At 35.4% G+C, this 18,723-nt stretch overlaps 1 protein-coding gene across 1 annotated transcript in view; it reads right to left on the bottom strand.

Annotated features, from left to right (window-relative positions):
- Nucleotides 1-4,017: 4,017 nt before the first annotated feature.
- The window catches only part of SLC25A40 (solute carrier family 25, member 40), a 35,532-nt gene continuing 20,826 nt past the window's right edge, over nt 4,018-18,723 (bottom strand). Inside the window, exons 7-11 of the mRNA XM_006834322.1 lie at nt 11,352-11,461; nt 8,092-8,177; nt 4,974-4,981; nt 4,479-4,547; nt 4,018-4,130 (exon numbers count right to left, since the gene is read on the bottom strand). Coding sequence (XP_006834385.1) covers nt 4,018-4,130; nt 4,479-4,547; nt 4,974-4,981; nt 8,092-8,177; nt 11,352-11,461 — 386 coding nt within the window. The remainder of the gene's footprint in view (nt 4,131-4,478; nt 4,548-4,973; nt 4,982-8,091; nt 8,178-11,351; nt 11,462-18,723) is intronic.

Genomic DNA, 18,723 nt, shown 5'->3' with positions numbered 1-18,723 from the left:
TTTCTGGGCCCTGACATGGAGGCATAAAGTTTTCAATATTAAATGAAATTAATATATAAAAGTTCTTACAATGTACATTTCAAATACAAGCCACTATCAATTATGATAGACAGAAACCTTAAGTAAAATCAAGTCAGTTGAAGTCCTCTTTATTAGATTTACATACAATATTTCAAGTGGTTATAAATGTGTCTCACATTACAGTTTAGAATATAAGCCTACTGGAATGATCCTATCATTAGGTAAGATGTCCAGATTTTTGATAACCATATTGGATTACCTCTGAAATGTCCTATGACTACTTTGAACATCAAGGCTGTTTCAAATTTTAAATCAGTTCAAGATTTTTTTAATAAGCAAAGCAGTTATTGTACTTTTTAAAAAGTACATCTTCCATACTGCCACGAGGCTTTATAAAATGCAATTCTTATTGTTACAGCTGTTACCGGTAATCCTCCTTGGTTTCATTTTTATGTACCACTTTACCATGTTCAAGCCATGTAGATTTGAATTCAATTCCTTAACTGAGATTTCTACCTCTCCTAGTTAATAAGATTGCCCACCAGCTACTCTTCAGAAATCCTATACAGGGTCGCTATGAGTTGGAAGCTGGCGGCACTTAACAACAAACCTGTTCTAAACCTAGAAGCATTTCCTGATCACTCTCTCAGCCTCAGGTTGAGTGAAGAGTTCTTCAGTGTTTCTTAACTTCCATAGCATACTTCTATGGATCATTACTCTTGAGGGACCTCCTACTGGATAGTATCTGAAATAGCTTATCTTCAGTGCTTTTAATATTGACTACCACATACAGTCTTAAGAAATGTTAAATGGTAGACATTAGATAAAAGTATTTTTTTAATTTAAAAAGTTTATTTGGCAAAAAATTGAAATACGATAAACTAAACTTTCCCTCATCTCAGGAATTTGTTCCCAAGAAAAAGGGGGGGAAGAATTTAAAGGAGTTATACGAAGTTAAATACGTATTGGTAATAGTTTTCTTAGAAAAAATGGAAAAAGTAATTTTAACTCCATACTTCTTTTTAAAAATCTAATATGAATTATATTAAAAGTAACAAATGTAGTATTTGGAAAAACGTTTCTTCTTGAAAACATTTCATTTAAGTAATGTGTAAGAACATTTAATGGTGCCTTAATATTAACAGGAGAAAAACTTTCTAGGTTTACAAATATGGCATTCCTAGAGCCCATGTATTTAAAATGCTGGGAAACCCATGTGGTTGACAGTCATAGTTGTCTATTGAACTGAGGTGAAATCTGGGAATAGTTACTGCCAATATAGTTCAATTATTTTAACAGCTAGAACTTGATTGGGGTGGATAAGTAACTTAGTATTTTAGTCATGCACGGGCTGCGTTTATCCACCAGCTGCTCCTTGTTACTAAGTGCCATCGAGTCTGTTCTGACCCATAGTGACCTGGCATAAGGTTTCTGATCAGTTCAAACTCATTAACAGCGCCTTTGAAACCCCTAGATAGGATCACTGTGAGTCGGAACTGACTCAATGGCACACAAGAACTTCAATTTTAAAATGTTATTAGGCAAAGTGCTGACATAATTTCTAGCACATCCTTCTTGGTTACTAAATATTTAATCTAAAACATGTACTGATTTTTTTTTTCTTAACCTCTTAAGTATAAAGAAGGTTTCATTCTTCAGCCTTTCCATTCATATTCTTTGCATGTAACATGTGTTAGAAAAACTACCAGGAAATTGAGATTTATTTAACTTATTTTAGTCATAAATGATAAAAATTTTCCTCAAGTGCAGTATAGTAGAGAGAATGGAAATGCCCTTTCTGGTGTTTATAAGTGATGTTGTAGTTAAGTGCCATCGAGTCAGTTGCGACTCATAGTGACCCTGCATAGGGTTTCCAAGGAGAAGTGATACTTAAGTTGAAATCTGTAGTTGCTTTTTTAGATCATAGTTTTAAGTTTTTCTGTCTTTTTCTACCAATCATTTATCAAAAACATGCACAGCAGAATTTACCAAAGTAAATTTAAATTTAATACTTTAGACAGTCATGTTCAAGATAAACTTTCATATATATACAGTATAGCATTAACAGTTACTTTTATTTGAAAATATTTTACTAAAATCACAATTTTAATTAAGGTATAAGATATTTAAATGAAAATATACATTAAATTATATATTTATATTTATGAGACTATTTTTGCAAATTTAATTTAACACAGGATAAAATAAAAGCAAAAGACTACATACAACAAACCCTATACAGTTTGTTTCTTGTGAAATATATAAACCCTTTTCTACTTTAAATAAAAAATGTATTTATAGCTTTACTGAAACCATAGATTTGTTACCTAAATATATTATTCTATTTTAGAAAAGAAATGCTTCATGGTGTCATAAAATACAAATAGATTAAAATAAAGTGTTTATTCTTACATGATACAGATCTTGAGGAAATCAAGCAATATTAGAAAAGGATACCATTTCTTACCCTGCCATCATAGTCTTTATTTCATCTCTAAGTATATTCAAAAGCTAAATTACTTAAGCATTAGCCTCCCATGCCTGAAAGCAATTCCTTCTTATTTAGTCTCTTGGTCTAACAGACTAATATGAGATGACATGAAATCACAGGACATTTTAAAATATTTGAACACCAATATAGTGCTTAGTAAGCTATGTAATGTTAGAACAAGTCATTAGAAATGATCTAGAGAACTTAATGAACAATGATCTTGCTGTTGGTTAAGTGCCGTCAAGTCAGTTCCAACTCATAGCGACCCTGTATAGGGTTTTCAAGGAGCAGCTGGTGGGTTTGAATCACCAACTTTGCAGTTCAAAACAACCTTGTGGTCCAGTAGTTATAACACACCAGGACTCTGTATGAACAATTTTAGGAATTATGAAGTGGCTAAAAACCAGCGTCCCATCCTTTATTCTAAGTTTATTTTTACTAGTTTAAATACAGTGATTTTCCATTGCACATCCAATTTGAGTAAAATTAACATTTACACCAAATAGTAAAAAATTCCCTCTCTTGTGAAAACAGTAGCTATTACGTTATTCTTAAGTGCCATCAAGTGGTTCCAACTCATAGCGACCCTCTATAGGGTTTCCAAGGAATGGTTAGTCCGCTTGAACCTCTAAACTGCAGTTAGCAGCCCAGTGTTTATTTGACAGTGCCATAACAGGACTCTGTTTAGTCACCCAAAATGGCAACATCAACATCATATAACTGGTATTGTTCATAAAAGGTAAAATAGTCTTACCTTTGATTAGGGAAATTCTTAATACGTGTGAATACTTAAAATAGTAAAGAGTTAAAAAAAAAAAAAAAGAAAAAGAAAGCATTTGGACTACTGTGTGCCATCCAGGCGACTCCGACTCACAGCACCCCTATGGACACCATAGGGTTCCAGAACAGACTATCGTTACAGACCTTGACTGCCACATCCTTCTGCCATGGAGTAACTGGTGAGTTCACACCACCAACCTTTTAGTTAGCAGCTAGGTGCCATCAGGTCTCCTTACATTTGGATTAAAGAAATAAAATAACCAATAAGTAGTATTTGATTAATGCTACTTAATGGCTATCTTCTATTATGTGTTTTATTCATACTTATATATTTCTATGTACGTAATTTAAATGTACAAAAACATGGATTTTTTCTTCTAGACTCTGTACAGTCGTTCAACACATAATTCAAAATGGTTCAGTGTAGCTAATGTACTCCCAATAAGATAAATTATACTGAAACATATACATATAAAAATATATTGCTCTCAGACTAGGATGCTCAATGGTTGGATTTCTGGAATCTCTTTTTCACTATCTCAGAAACTAAAAAAAACAGTTTAAAATTTGGGTTATGTATTAGAGGTGGAATAATAAATAAATACTCATTTAAATTATAGGAAATAAAAACATCAAATCAATGTAAAGTAATAATAGTGGAAAAATTCTTGTCTGTCTCCATTTTATTATTTGACTATGGTTATTTCAAGTTGAAACATTACTAGCTAGTATTGCTGGCTTCGAATGTTTTGTTCCTTGAAAAAGGTCTTCCCAAATTCATATGTACTGATCATAATGGCACATGCAGGAGCAATTTTAATTAAACGAGGAACTAGTCCTGAAAAAGAGAATAAAAATAATCAGAACAAATTTTATTTTTTAAATGTAAGCTATTTGACTGTATTCTAATACAACTGAATTAAATGAATTGACGTATCAAATATGTCAAAAACTGGTGGCCAAGAACAAGCCAAACAACTCAACACTCTCAAACTTCAATCCCGTATCACTTCATACAGAAATCTGATTTATTGTAAAACTCCTGTTATTTAATACTTGTTTTAACTTATAGCAAAGATATGAAAAATCATAAATGTGAAATGCTTTCCTAAAACTCCCTCCTGAAAGTTAAGTTTAGAAGGTGTTTTAGTTGTATTCAATGATTGAATAAAGCACGTGTTTTTACCTGTAAATAATCCAGGAAATCCATTTTCAGCAACAATGTTCTTCATTATAACCCAAGTTGTCATATTCACTAAATTTTAAAATAAAAATGCTAATATGAAAATAATTTTATAATACATATATTTATGCCATTTGATGGATATATCATTTCATTATATGAATAGGCCTGTTTACCTGAAGAGATATCTTAAATCTGATTCTGAATAGTTAGATTCGTTAAAAAGGAAAAACAAAATAGAAAAAAGATGTCTAAGTTTAAAGATGTGTAAGACTGGATACAATCAAGGAAAAATACAAAAGGCTCCTCATGAGTTGTTAAGTGTTGTGTTTCTTAAGCTTGTTACTTGGTGGTGAGCATTCTTTACATCTTTTTTACACATCTTCAAAAAACTTTAAAATGTATACAAATGTTTATTATGTATCTAATGTCAAATAGGAGACTTCCTGTAGCGTGGTTGGTTAATATGCACTGGACAGCAAAGTCTGCTTGAACCACAAGGCCAGCTGTTCCTCGGAAACCCTAAACAGGGTCGCTATGGGTCGGAACCCGACTATAGCACTTAACAACAACCATATCAAATAGAAAGTCTAATATATATTTTTATAGTAATTCTTATTGCATACATTAAAAATAGTTTTTCCTAAAAAGAGGTTCTAAAGAAAATAGTCCATGCTCTCAATGGGGCTCTGCTTTATTATAACCTTTCTGAATAGATGTGTTAGTCTTAACGATTCGTTCTATTTCCTCCAAGAGTAGCTATATCCCTTAGCCAACCTAACATATAATTTATTTGAAATCATTGAAAAATCTAGAGCACAATTTTTTAAAAAAGTTTTTAAACAACAAAATAGATATCACTTACGTTTAAACATTAAAACTTAATGAATGAAATTTTTTAATGCAGAGATCAGGTATCTTAATTTTACATACTGACTCTTGGCTAGCTTAGTCCACAGACTACTAGATGCATTAAGTTTTAAAAAATCCAGCTAAGAAGGACGCATAATACCATGTGAACATTATCTTCCAAGAGCAGCATTTTAAAACTCTTTAATAATCAATGTTTGCACAATGATGTTGTTGTCAAGTGCTGTCGAGTGGGTTCCAACCCATAGCTACCCTGTATAGGGTTTCTGAGGAGCAGCTAGTGAGCTTGAACAGCCAACCTTGCAGTTCAAATGGCTTTGCAGTCTGACACATTAATCCACAGCACCACACCAGGACCCTGACTTATTAGAAAGAATAAAGTAATTACTACTAAACAAGTCTGGAGAAAAGGGAAAAGATTATAGAAGAACATCCTTCCAAAATGGCTTTTCAGAATTTGCTACTGAATGCAGTGGGGTTCATTCTTATAATTTCATATATATATAAAGTATCAGATTCTCTGATTATGAAACCTATAACTTACTTAAGAAGCCATGCCATCAGTGTAAATTGTAAAGCAAATATAACATAGGATCCCAATACAGAAGGTTACTATATTAAATTTAAATATGTTGTTGTTGCCGTCGAATCAGTTCTGACTCATAGCGACCATATTAAAAATCAATTAAAACTGAGTATTTATGAAAGAAACTTTAAGACAATGACAACAACTTTATAAAAGTTAACATTTACTTTCTGTTTAAGTCATTTCATTTAAATTTGGGAAGCAACATGAAAGAAAGAAAAACAGGTAGCCAAGGTATTTCTACTCACTATGTAGAACTCAAGTTCACACTTGTTTCTATTTTTCAGGCACACTTAAAGAAAGAGTATCACCTGACAAAGTGACAGTAGAACTCTAGTGGAATCTCAAAAGCCTACAGTTCTGTTAAAGAAATATTCATAGAGGTAATAAGCCACTTCTTTATTCTAAGGGATTAATCTTAATATAAAATATTTCCAAAATACAGAAAAGTATAGAAAATTGTGAAACTAACACCCACTTAATGACCATCCAAATGTATTAAATCTTAATAACTGTATTTTTCAAATGTAATAGAAGCTCCCTGTATATCTTATTCTTTCTCTCTTCCCAGAGGTAACCTCTCTCCTTTCTTTTGTAATAAAATCCTCCTCAAGCATGTTAAACTTTTACTAGAAATGAATAAATCCATATACAATATGTACTCTTATTTTTTTGTTTTTAAACTTCATTTAATGGTATCAACAAAAACTTAACAGCTCTTAACAACAACATTGATAAATGTTGTTAAGTGCCATTGAGTCAGTTCCAACCCATAGCGACCCTGTATAGGGTTTCCATGGAGAGACTGGTGAGCTTAAACTACCAACGTTGCAGTTCAAATGACTTTGCAGTCCACTGCGTTAACCTACAGTGCCACACCAGGACTCCTACTGATAAGTATAGCTACATAATCCATATGATGAGATAACATACAGGAATTAATGTAAGTAAATTGGTAAGTGTAGCTACAGTTTACTCTAATTCCTGTATGTTATTAAATGGATTCTCATAATTTATTGAATTTGCCTGCAAGGGAATATTCTTAGATGGTTTCCAACTTTGTGACACTAATAAGATGTGACACTATAATGAATAGCCTCCTCTAGGGTCCATAAATAGGAACAGAATTGCTAGGTAAGACTAATTTGGCATTGCCAAATTGTTCTCCAAAGTAGTTCTAACTTTTCTACTCTATCGCAAGGCCAGAGAGTTCCCCCACTACGACACTTCCTTCCCAACAGTTCAGTACACAAATACAAGTCCTTTCACTGCTCTTCCAGTTGGCATTTTTCTAAATTATTACTAAGATAATTTTTAATAAGTTTGTTTTCCAAGAATAACAACTTTTTAAAGAATTCTTTTTCTTCAACTGCTTTAAAATACTGAGCATGTTTGGAGAAAATTAACTTCTGGAAAACAGATCTGAGCTATGTTTAAAAATATGAAACTAGAGATTGAAAATTTAATAACTAAGTATAGATGATACCCTTAAAAATCAGATTAAAAATTATTCTAGGATCTGGCACTTAATACATCCTAAAATACTTCTGTAACAGCTTCTCCTCTACTAGATTGAGGAGTACTTTGAGGGCTAGGAAAGGATTGATGGTGCCTGACATGGAGCACACCTGAAGAATGAGAGAATTACTTGCATCAAGAATGGGAGAAGTGGTCCGAGTGTGTTGAAGTAGAAAAAATAGCATAAAACAATTTAGCTCATGAATAACAAAGATAATTCAATCTTCTATATAGCCAACATAAGACTTAACTGATGACAGACAAGATACATTAGACTTTAAGGTCTCTTTTATATATTTTTTAAATTGACTTTAGGGTATATTTTCTGGATATTCCATTCTAACAGTATACTAGTTTCATAAAACATAAAGAGAATAAGACTGAAGAGGAAAAAACCATCTTGCTTTCCCCACTGTTGATGTTAAAGTGCTGCTTAGTCAGTTCCAACTCATAGCGAACTTGTCTAGGGTTTCCGAGAACAGCTGGTGGGTTTGAATTGCCAATCTTGAGGCTCAAACTGACCTTGCCATCTAGCACATTACATTATCCTGCAACACCACACCAGTTCCCCATTGAAGATATTCTTAATAACTGTAAGGAAAGAAAAATTTCATGACATTGTAAAAATGTTTTAAATTAAACTTACTTTTATGACTTTCATATATCCAAAGTTGTGTCTGCTTTCGTGTTTTTACCACATCAAATGGTAAAGTTGCAACAGCTGCAAACTATCAGAAAGTAAAATTGATTAAATCTACTTTAAATATTTCATAAAAATATTTCTTATTCTTCTAATTAGCACATTATTTAACATGGATAATAAAACTCACCGCCCAAACCAAACCTTAAAATGAAACCAGATATATTTAAAGGGACGCTCCTATTAAATTAGATATACCAGTATACTTCAAAAAGCTTATGAAAAAATAACATCTTTTCATTCACTTTCTACATTGAATGTTTTCACTCAACAACATTCTAGAGTCATTATAATATAGTATCCTTCTGATCTACTAAATAAACCTAATAGCTTTTTATTTTGTTTGATAGGCTTATAGTCCATTAGGCTTATTTAGACAGATCTTAGGCCTAGGAATATCCATATATAAATTTTAAATTCACCAAGGTGGTATCTCATAGCCAAGGGTCTCTTAAAATAATTATTCCAATACTTTTCTGAAGGTCTCTATCACTTCATTGTGCCCCTTTAACTCGAGATTTTAAATGGCTCCAGTGTTTATGTTTCATAGTAAATCATCAAAAATTCATTTTCAAAATGAGTATAGAAAATTTGTGCCCTAAGTCATGGTGATAAATACCTGTATAAGAAAAATTCTCTACATGACTTTCATTATGTGGAGGGGTGGGAAAGATTCTCTATCAGGCAAAAATGGTCATTTGACCACTATTGTAAAAGACTAGAAAAAGAACTCATACTAAAGGGGGGGAAGAGATTCTTTGCTTGTTACCAGGAAGTGGGGGTGAGATGAGGGGAGGGAGGGAGGGGAAGGTGGAGCACAGGGTAGGGAATAGACATAGGATAGTTTGGGTGCTAGGGAGGTGGGTAATATATAAGAATGAGGAGGGGAATGGGAGAACAATTAGGCAGGCTTGCATGGGCTAAGTGGGGCAGAGGTAAATAATGATGTATGCACAACCTTGGAACAACAGGGCTCTGGGATATAGGAATCAAGGCATAGTTGGAATGGGCAAAAGGGGAGAAACAATTTTAAGATGCTTGGCTGTCTTTTGAATCTTGGATTCCCTTGCATACCATTATAAAATAGACACTCTAGGGAGAGAGAAAGGAATAGCCAGAAATATCACCATAGAAAGCTTGTAAATCCATCTTCTGCCTATAACTGATTGGAATACCTAAAATGGTGCTATCCAGTGAAGGAGGCTTCCTGTGGAGCCTCTGCAAGTTGCTCACCCAGGAGACATCAAGGCAAGTGGTCGGGTCCCCTCAGAGCAAACCCCTTCTCCAAGACTAAGACTAAATGGGACTACATGAGCAGACATGCATTCTGACTGGTGATCACATTGGTCACCAATAAGGGGAAGTGAGCAAAAAAAGCAATGAGGCTGCAAGCTAAGCCCTACCACATTCAATAGACTCCTGTGAACCCGGGTGGAGACCTGGTTGGCCAGCAGTGTGGCAAGACCTGGGGTCTCCTGGGCCCAGAGTCAGTGACATAGCCACAGAGGATTAGAGTAGAGAGTGAAGCATCCAGTTGATAAGAAGAGAGGGCATATGCACAAGAATACCCACACTTGCAGATAATACCCACTTGACCTGGCTTCAAAGGCTGGATGATCAGAACTCAACTAGAAAAAGAAAGAAGAGGAAAAAAAGAGTAATCTGATACAATTTGATGAACTTGACCTACACCTATGGATGTAGTAGCTCAAAAGAGGTAACAAATCTTTATAGTGAGGATCATTCCCACCCCCTCAATACACAGGGTAGACAGGGATGGGCAACTTGGACACTGGCTACCCAAAATGGAGGGCTACAAAGGCAAGAAGTGACTGGCTTACAAGCTTTCCAGAGGAACCCTAGATCCAGTGGGCATGGAGGGAGGTAGAATCTCCACTGAGTAGTATCCAATCTGTCTGGGTGGGGCTGATGAAAGGATATGGGGATAGCATTCATGTGGCACAGTAGTGAATCATCGCTATCAGGAATGATTGTAAGGGTTGGAAATATAAAGGTATATGTTTTGTAGCAAAAGGAGGGCAGTAGTTGACTTTGCAGTCTAGGAGCAGAGGTCCTTGGGACCATCAAGGGAGAAGAGCGGAGTGCCGGACCTTACCCAGAGAAACAGTGATGCCAGAGATGCAGGCAGAGATGATGACATGGAGAGAGGAGCAGCTAGGGACTCTAGATCCAGAGGGGAAGAAGGGCTGGGTGCTGAAGACGAGGGACAGGCTTGCAGGGTATACCCTTTGGTTGGTTGATGATGCATGGAGGGGATTATAACCATGGCAATGAAACGATATACAATAGGATGAATGTAAAGCTAATGTTCTTCCATGTAAACTAAACTATCACATAATTCACAAACATTAAAAAAAAAAAAAAGGTCATTTGAGATTCCTCCCTTCTCTGATAGGTGTTTTTGTTAAAATTCTTTTATGAAGTATTTGTTAAAAGAATAAAACTGCTCCTATCCATTCTACTTATAAATATTCTACATAAAATATTATCTAGCCATATCTACTGGCATTTAATGAACTAAAATATAAAATATTCTATAAATAATAAAGCACTATTTTAAAGTATTATCATTTTCTTTTCATTCCTGTTATTGTTAAGAGTCATGAAGTCGGTACTGACTCATATTGTCCCTGTATAGAGTTTCTGAGGTAAATATCTGTGGGCACAGAAGGCCTCATCTTTCTCCTGCAGACTAGCTGGGAGGCTAGAGAACCACTGACTTATGGTTTGTAGTCCAGCGCTCATCCTATAGAACCACCACACTGCCTATAATCACAGTATTTTGTTTTTGTTGTTGTTAAGTATACTGTCGAGCTGGTAACGACAAATACTGATTCTGTATAGGGTTTATGAGGAGTGACTGGTAAGCTTGAAACACCAACCTTGCGGTTCAAAGCAACCTTGCAATCCAGCACATTAACCCACAGTGCCACACCAGCACTCCATAATCATAATAGAGCTAACAAATTCTAAAGTTTTGAAGATAATACATTTGTAATGAAATAAAAACAGCACATTTTAAAGGCTAATAATTTCCTTTAAAAGAAGGATAAATGCTTAGAAAAATTTTAAGCAGCGCAGTCCAAAAAATGCTATCACTATATGAAATGCTTTATGTTATTCTACTTTAAATAACAACTTTCACTATTCTAAAATATCAACAACAAAAGAATAAACTTACAGCACCCGACAATGCCCCTGAAGTAAAGTTGATCGTAAACGTTGGTTCATATAAACCAGATTTCTCACACAACCACTTCCTTAAGACTTCATAGTTATACCAGTACATTGCTATAAAAATAAAGAATAAAATATAAATTTAGAACAAAATATGAACATTTAAGATTTATGATTTTTATACATTAAAGGAAAAAAATTCCAAATGCTGCTTTCTGTTTAGACACATACTAGATGGGATTTAAAAAACACACCAAATTCTCAATAATGTTCTAGCAGTCCTATAAGCAAAAAAACAAACAAACAAACAAACAAACCCTATGTATCAGTAAAACCAAACCAAACCCACTGTCACTGAGTTGATTACAACCCATAGTAACCCTTTATAGGGTTTCAGAGACTGTAAATCTTTATGGGAGCAGATAGCTTCATCTTTCTTCTGTGGAGCAGTTGCTGGGTTTGAACTGCTGACCTTGTGATTAGCAGCCCAAAGTCTAACTCACAGCACCAGCAAGGCTTCTTGTATATCAGTAAAGGAGGACCATAATTACAAAATCTGACAAAGACAGTAAGGGAAAGAAAAAGTAAAGGCCAATCTTATTCAGAAACATAGATCTACACACCCTAAATAAATAATAAGCATGGATTTATAAATAATATCATGAAATAAGGAAAAAACTGAAGTTGTCAATTTCATTCTATTTGATAAACAACCATAGTCCATGGAAACAGGAAACAACTCAAATAATGCAATGTATTGGTAGAATATGATGCAAAAGACCACTTTATTGTTTCAAAAAACAAAGATGTCACTTTGATAACATGGTATTCTTGAGTCAAATCATGGCATTTTCAATCGCTTCGTATGCATGTAAAAACTGGACAATAAAAATGAAGAACTGATGCATTCAAATTGTGGTATCAGGGAAGAATACTGAAGATAATGTGGACTGCCAGAAGAAAAGCAACCAGAATACTCCACAGAAGCAGGAATGGTGAGACACTGGTTCACGTAACTTTTTCATCCCTGGAAAAGGGATATCATGTTATATAAACTAGAAGGTGAGCAAAATGAGGGAAACCCCTCAAGGTTAAGAGACGGATTTGACAAAATGGCCACAACAATGAACTTACGCCAACCAATGATCATGAAGATGGTGTAGGGACAATGTTTAATTCTGTTATAAATAAAGTTGCCATTAGTCACAGATGATTTCACTATAAATTACAATAAATAATAAGAAAACTGAAGCCAGAAACACTATGGCTAAATTAGGTTTATCCCAGTAATGCAAAGATATATAATAAAATATAATGTGCTTTTGATATATATGATAAATATAATAAAATAGCACAATTAATATAATAAAACCTTTAAATACCATACACAGTAACAGATAAAATATGTGATGAACTAAAAATGATGTAAAAACGTTTAATAAAATTCAACTATTATAATAAAAGCATCAAATGCCTAAGAAAACTGAAAATAAATAGGATCTTCTTTAAGCTGATGAAGGATATACATCAAAAACCTATAATAAAAACCATCATTAATGGTTAAATGAAGACTTCCTCTAGAATAAGGAAAATGACAAAGATACAAATTATCATTATTGCCATTCAAAACTAAAATAGGCAGCATTGTTATATGAGGAAAAATAAACACTAAGGATTAATAAAGAAGAAAAAGTCCAAATTTACATATTATTGTCTACCTAGAAACCCCATTGTCTACATGTTGTTGTTAAGTGCTGTTGAGTTGGTTCCAACTCACAGTGACCCTGCATAAAGTTTCCAAGGAGCAGGAGGTATTAGTTTAAACTGCCCAACCTCACAGTTAGCAGTCTGGTGCTTATCCTACACTAGGACTCCAATGTTTACACAAAAACTGAAAAGATAGACAAATTAGAATTTGTAAGAGTTTTAAAAGGGAGCTGGATTTAAACAAGACAAAATTCAATTACACCAGCCACAAATATTGAGAAGACACAATTAACAAAATAATACCACTTTAAAAATAGCTACCCAAAGTTGAAGAGGTGTGTATGAGTCCCTATTAAAAAAAAATCTAATATAATAAAGATGTATGTAACTTTCATGAAAACATTTTTTATCTCCATTGAGACTATAAGAAATACATAAACATAAAGAGCTATCTACCATTATGATGAAGGTAAAGATTCAGCAGAATAAAGTTGTTTGTTTTCCTATACTGACCTGGAGATAAAATACAATTGCAATAAAAATGGAGTTTTCATGGACCTTGACAAGATCATTCTAATATTTGAATGTTTGATGCTGTAGGATAAGCACTGGACTGCTAACCACAAGGTCAGAAGTTCACATCCAACAGCTGCTCCCTGGAAACCCTATACAGGGTTGCTATGAACAGAAGTAACTTGAGGGCATTTAACAACAAAAATACAAAAGATATTCCTAGGTGTTAAGGACTGAGTTGGGCCCCCCAAAATGTAAGCCCTAGTCCTTATACTTGGGGAGAAAAGGAGCCCTGGTGACGCTGTAGGATAAGCACTGTACTGCTAACTGCAAGATTGGCAGTCGAACCCAACAGCCCCTCCAAGGGAGAAAGCTGAGACTTTCTATTCCTATTAAGATTTACAGCCTTGGAAACCCTATGTTGTTGTTGTTAAATGTCAACAAGTCGGTTCCAACTCATAGTGACCCTGTATAGGGTTTCTGAGTAGCGGCTGGTGAGTCTGCACTGCTAACATTATGTTTCAAAGTCCAGTGCTGGTCCTATAGTGCTACACCAGGAGTCCTAATATAGGGTCACTGTTAATCAGAATCCGTTCCATGGCACTGGGATTGGTGTTTGGTTTTATGCCTGTGGAGAAGGAGTCCTGGCCGGGCAATGGTTAGATGCTTGGTGGTTCGAACTCACCATCCACTCCAAGGGTGTCTGCTTCCATTAAGATTACAGCCTTGGGATCACTAGAGTCAATACAAGTACAAATTGAGTAGAACACAAACAACATACTTGTAGATGTAATGCCATTACCTAACAAATAAAACCCAAAAAAGGGTTTTATTTGTTAGGTAATGAGGTAATCCGTATACACTGTGTGTTAAGCCACTCACTTTTGAGACATAAAAGGAGCAGATTAGGTCTAGAAGCAAGGAGGCACAGATGGAGAAAGATAGATGTCAAACCATATAAAAATCGTCAACGATTTGAGAAACAGAAGCTAAAAAAGATCTACTACAAGGGCAGACAGAGCCTTCCTCTCAAGCTGGCAGCATGAATTCAGACTTGTAGAACTCGCAGTACAGGAGTTAAGTGCATGGATAAACGAAAGATCAGTGGTTCAAACCCACCTGCTGCTGCACAGGACAAAGATGTGGGAGTCTGCTTCTGTTAAGATGTAAAGCCTTGAAAACTCAATACGATAGTTCTACCGTGTCTTATGGAGTCCTAGTGTGGCACAGTGTGGTAATGCGCTGGCCTTCAAGGTTGGTATGAACTACAAGGTCAGCAGTTCAAGCTTACCAGCCACTCCTCGAAAACCCTATAGAGGGTCGCTATGGGTCAATACCAACTTTACGGCACTTAACAGCAATAACAAACCCTGTCTTGTAAGGTCTCTGTGAGTCAGAATTGACTTGATGATAAAGCCTTTTAAAAAACCGCTTAAATGGAGAAAATAAATTTTGTTCATTAAAGCCACTCACTTAAGTCTTTTTGTTATAGTAGCACTAAGAAATAGAGACACTGGAGAAGGAAAATAAGGTGCCATCAGAAACTTTTTTTTTTTTTTTTAATCTATAAACAAGGGAGCTCTGGTAGCATAGTGGTTACGAGTCAGGCTGCTAATCTCATGGTCAGCAATTCGAAACAAGTGGTTCTGTGGGAGAAAGATGAGGTTTTCTGCTCCCGTAAAGATTTACAACCTTGGAAACCCTATACAGGGTTTCTATGAGTTAGAATCAACTTCATGGCACATAACCAACACCATAACTATAAACTAGAACTTATTATATATGGAATCCTGGTATGGTGCTGTAGAATCAGCAGTGAACTGCTAATTGGTTGGCAGTTCAAATCCATCATCTGCTCCTCAGAAACGCTATACAAGGTCGCTAAGAGTGGAAACTGACTTGGCGGCACTTACCAACAACAATTAAGGTAGTGAGTATTGGCACAGAGTTAGATTAACTGGCCAATAAAACAGATGTATGAATTTGATATGACAGATGTAACACTGCAGATCTCTGTATGTACTATATGGGTTAACTGCCTATACGTATGAGGGAAAAATAAGATTGAATCCCTATTGTAATTCAAAATCCCAAATCAATAATGGGTAAATGAATGGGCAATAAAACTATGCCCAATCTCATTAATAAAGAATATACAAATTAAAGTGAGATACCACTTTAAATTACTAGTAAAAAAAAATGAAGAACTTTTACAATAAAAGTGCTGGTATGAAGCAGCAAGAAATCTCATAACTGCTGGCAGACATGTAGATTCATTCTATCACTTTAGAAAAGAACTTGACATTACCGAGTAAAATGAAAAACATATACACTTACACAAACCAGAAAATCCATTACTGCACATATATACCAAGAAATTTTTAAAAACATTCATAAAAGTAAGCATTGTTTATTTATTTACACATAAACAAATATAAAAATGAAGAAAACAAGTTACACATAAAAATGATTTTTGAATAAATCTTAGAAAATGTTTTTAACTTTAAAAAAAAAACAAATTTAAAGCTCAAAAAAGTACATTTTTTAGTAATATGTAGGAAGGGGCTGCAAAAGTGTGTGGGAAAATTCCATTATCTTTTAAATGCATTTTTCTATGAACTTTTTGAAGCACCCTTGAACATATTCAGTAAAGTTTTTACAATCAACTGAATAATAAAAATTGAGTATAGTGGTTACAAGGTGGGACATGGCAGGAGTATTGATGTTCATAATTCTACTAATAGTCCCTTTAAAAAGCAATCTAGGTTCCTTAAAAATCTTCCAGCCTCTACCCATTACCAAATTTTAGGTATCTCTAAGTGCCCAACTCCTGATAATTTTAGTACCCAACTCCTGATACTAAATTCTGTCTTAGTTACCTAGCGCTGCGATAAAAGAATTACTACAAGCAGATGAATAGTTTAAGAGCCTCTGAATGATAGGCTTTGTCTCCTTTTAACATCTGTGGGGTCCAGTATTTTTGGAGATCTCTGTTATGTTTGGGCATCAATGTTCCCCTAGATAGAGGAGATTCTCAGTGCAGGAACCCAGGGACCAAATGGCACTCTCTGCTTCAGCTCTTTTTTTTTTTTTTTTTTGGTGGTTGAGTTCCTGTCAGCTTCTCTCTCCTTTTATTTCTAAGATAAAAGGTGTTATGAGCCACATCCCAGGAAAACTCCCTTTACATCAGATAAGAGCTCAGACCTGAGTAAAGTGTTGCATCCTACCCTGATCCTGCCTCATTAACATAACAAACAAAACCTAATCTTGTTTCAGTGTTGAGGAGAGCAATACACAAGAAGGGGAAGGGGGTGGAAGAAAATGGCAGATAGGGGAACACTGACACAGGTTTGCATGGGCTAAATGGAACAGAGGTAAATAGTGATGCATGCTCAACCTTTGAACAACAGGGCTCTGTGATCCAGGGATCAAGCCATAGTCTGAAAAGAGGTAATAATACTAAGATGCCTGACTGTCTTATGACTACTGGTTTCCCTTGTCTACTATTTTAAAATAGACACTTGAGTGGAATAGAAAAGAATGTCGGGAAACATGGTAACCGAAAGCTTATGAGACTGTCTTCAGTCTATAACTGATTGGGATACCTAAAAGGGGTTCCAGAACTTGTCCAATGAAATAGGCTTCTTGCGGAGCCTTTGCAGTGTATAGGACCTTAGGTGGAATCCTGAACCCCATCCAAAAACTTCCGAGGTGAGACATTCCCACCAGAAAGGACAAGCATACCACCCTGGAACAGCTAGAGCAACAGAAGATACATCTTCAAAGAAAGATGATAAGGAAAAACCCAAAACAAAAATGGCAGTATGATTGGCTACTACAAGAATAATCAGGTTGTTCACTGGGAAGCCATCAAGGCAAGCAAACAAGTCTCTTCAAGTCAAACCCCCCTCCTAAGACTGAAACTCAAAGGGAACACATAAGCAGGCATTCAAGCTTGCTGGAACCACATTGGTCTATTGGTGAGTGGAAGTAGGGAAAAGGCAGCAATGAAGAAATGGGCTGAGTTCAAAGACTTCCACTGACCTGAAGATGAGAGATAGAAGGGCTGGTTGGTCCAAAGTGTGGTAAAACCTGGGGACTCCTGAGCCCATGGACAAGGATATAGCCACAGATGGCTAGAGCTGAGAGTGAAGCATCCAGCTCGTATGAAGTGAGGGAAGACACACAAGAACACCAAAACTTGCAGATAGTACCCATCTGACCAAGGCTCAATGGCTTGATAATGAGAACTTGACTATAGGAAGATTAAAAACAACAACAACAACAACAACAAAAAACCCACAATTTTTGATAAAGGAAACGAGTTTAAATTGCTACAATTTGATGAACCTGACCTACACTCATAAATGTAGTAGCTCAAAACACCAATAGAGAGGGAAGGAGTCTTCATATCAAGTATCAAGGCTATCTCCTCTGTATACAGAGTAGAGACGGGCAACTTAGACATTGGCTACCTAAACTGAGGGGACGATAAAGGCACAAAGTGACTGGCTTACAAGTTTTCAAGAGGGAGTTTAGTTTAAGAGTGTGCGGGGGAAGATACAGGATACAGGTCCTGCTCAATAGTTTTCATCTTGTCTAGATGGGTCTGGTGAAAAGAGATGGGGTAGGATTCTTATGATTCAATAGAGAGTAATTGTTATCATGACTAATTGCAATTGTCACAATGGTAAAGGTAGAAGTTTTATAACAAAAATAGGGGAGTAGGTAACCTTACATTCTAGAAACAGAGGACCCTAAGACCATCAAGGGAGAAGAGTACAAGCAGAATGCGGGACCCTATCGAGAGGAGCGGCGACACCAGAGATGGAGGCAGAGATGGGGACATGGAGAAAGGGAGCAGCTGAGGATTCTAAATTCATGGGAAGAGAAGGACTGAGAGCTGGCGGTCAGGAGGCAGACTTTCAGAATGTGCCCTTTTGTGGTTTAAATTATTATGTATGCCTGAGTGTTTAAAAAAAAAAAGAAAGAAAAAGAGCTAAAATGAACAGAGAGAAATACTGTTAACTGATGGTTCATGAATGGAATTATTATCATTGTAATGATCTACCCTGTAAACTTTCATTCAACTCACAATAAAAACTTAAAATAAAAAAAGCCACCTAATCCTCCATGAAGAGAGGGTTATTTATATT

Source organism: Chrysochloris asiatica, unplaced genomic scaffold (assembly GCF_000296735.1).
Source record: "Chrysochloris asiatica unplaced genomic scaffold, ChrAsi1.0 scaffold00010, whole genome shotgun sequence".
Lineage (NCBI taxonomy): Eukaryota > Metazoa > Chordata > Mammalia > Afrosoricida > Chrysochloridae > Chrysochloris > Chrysochloris asiatica.
The sequence above is the reverse complement of the archived record's forward strand: the minus strand, read 5'-3'. Positions and strand labels throughout refer to the sequence as shown.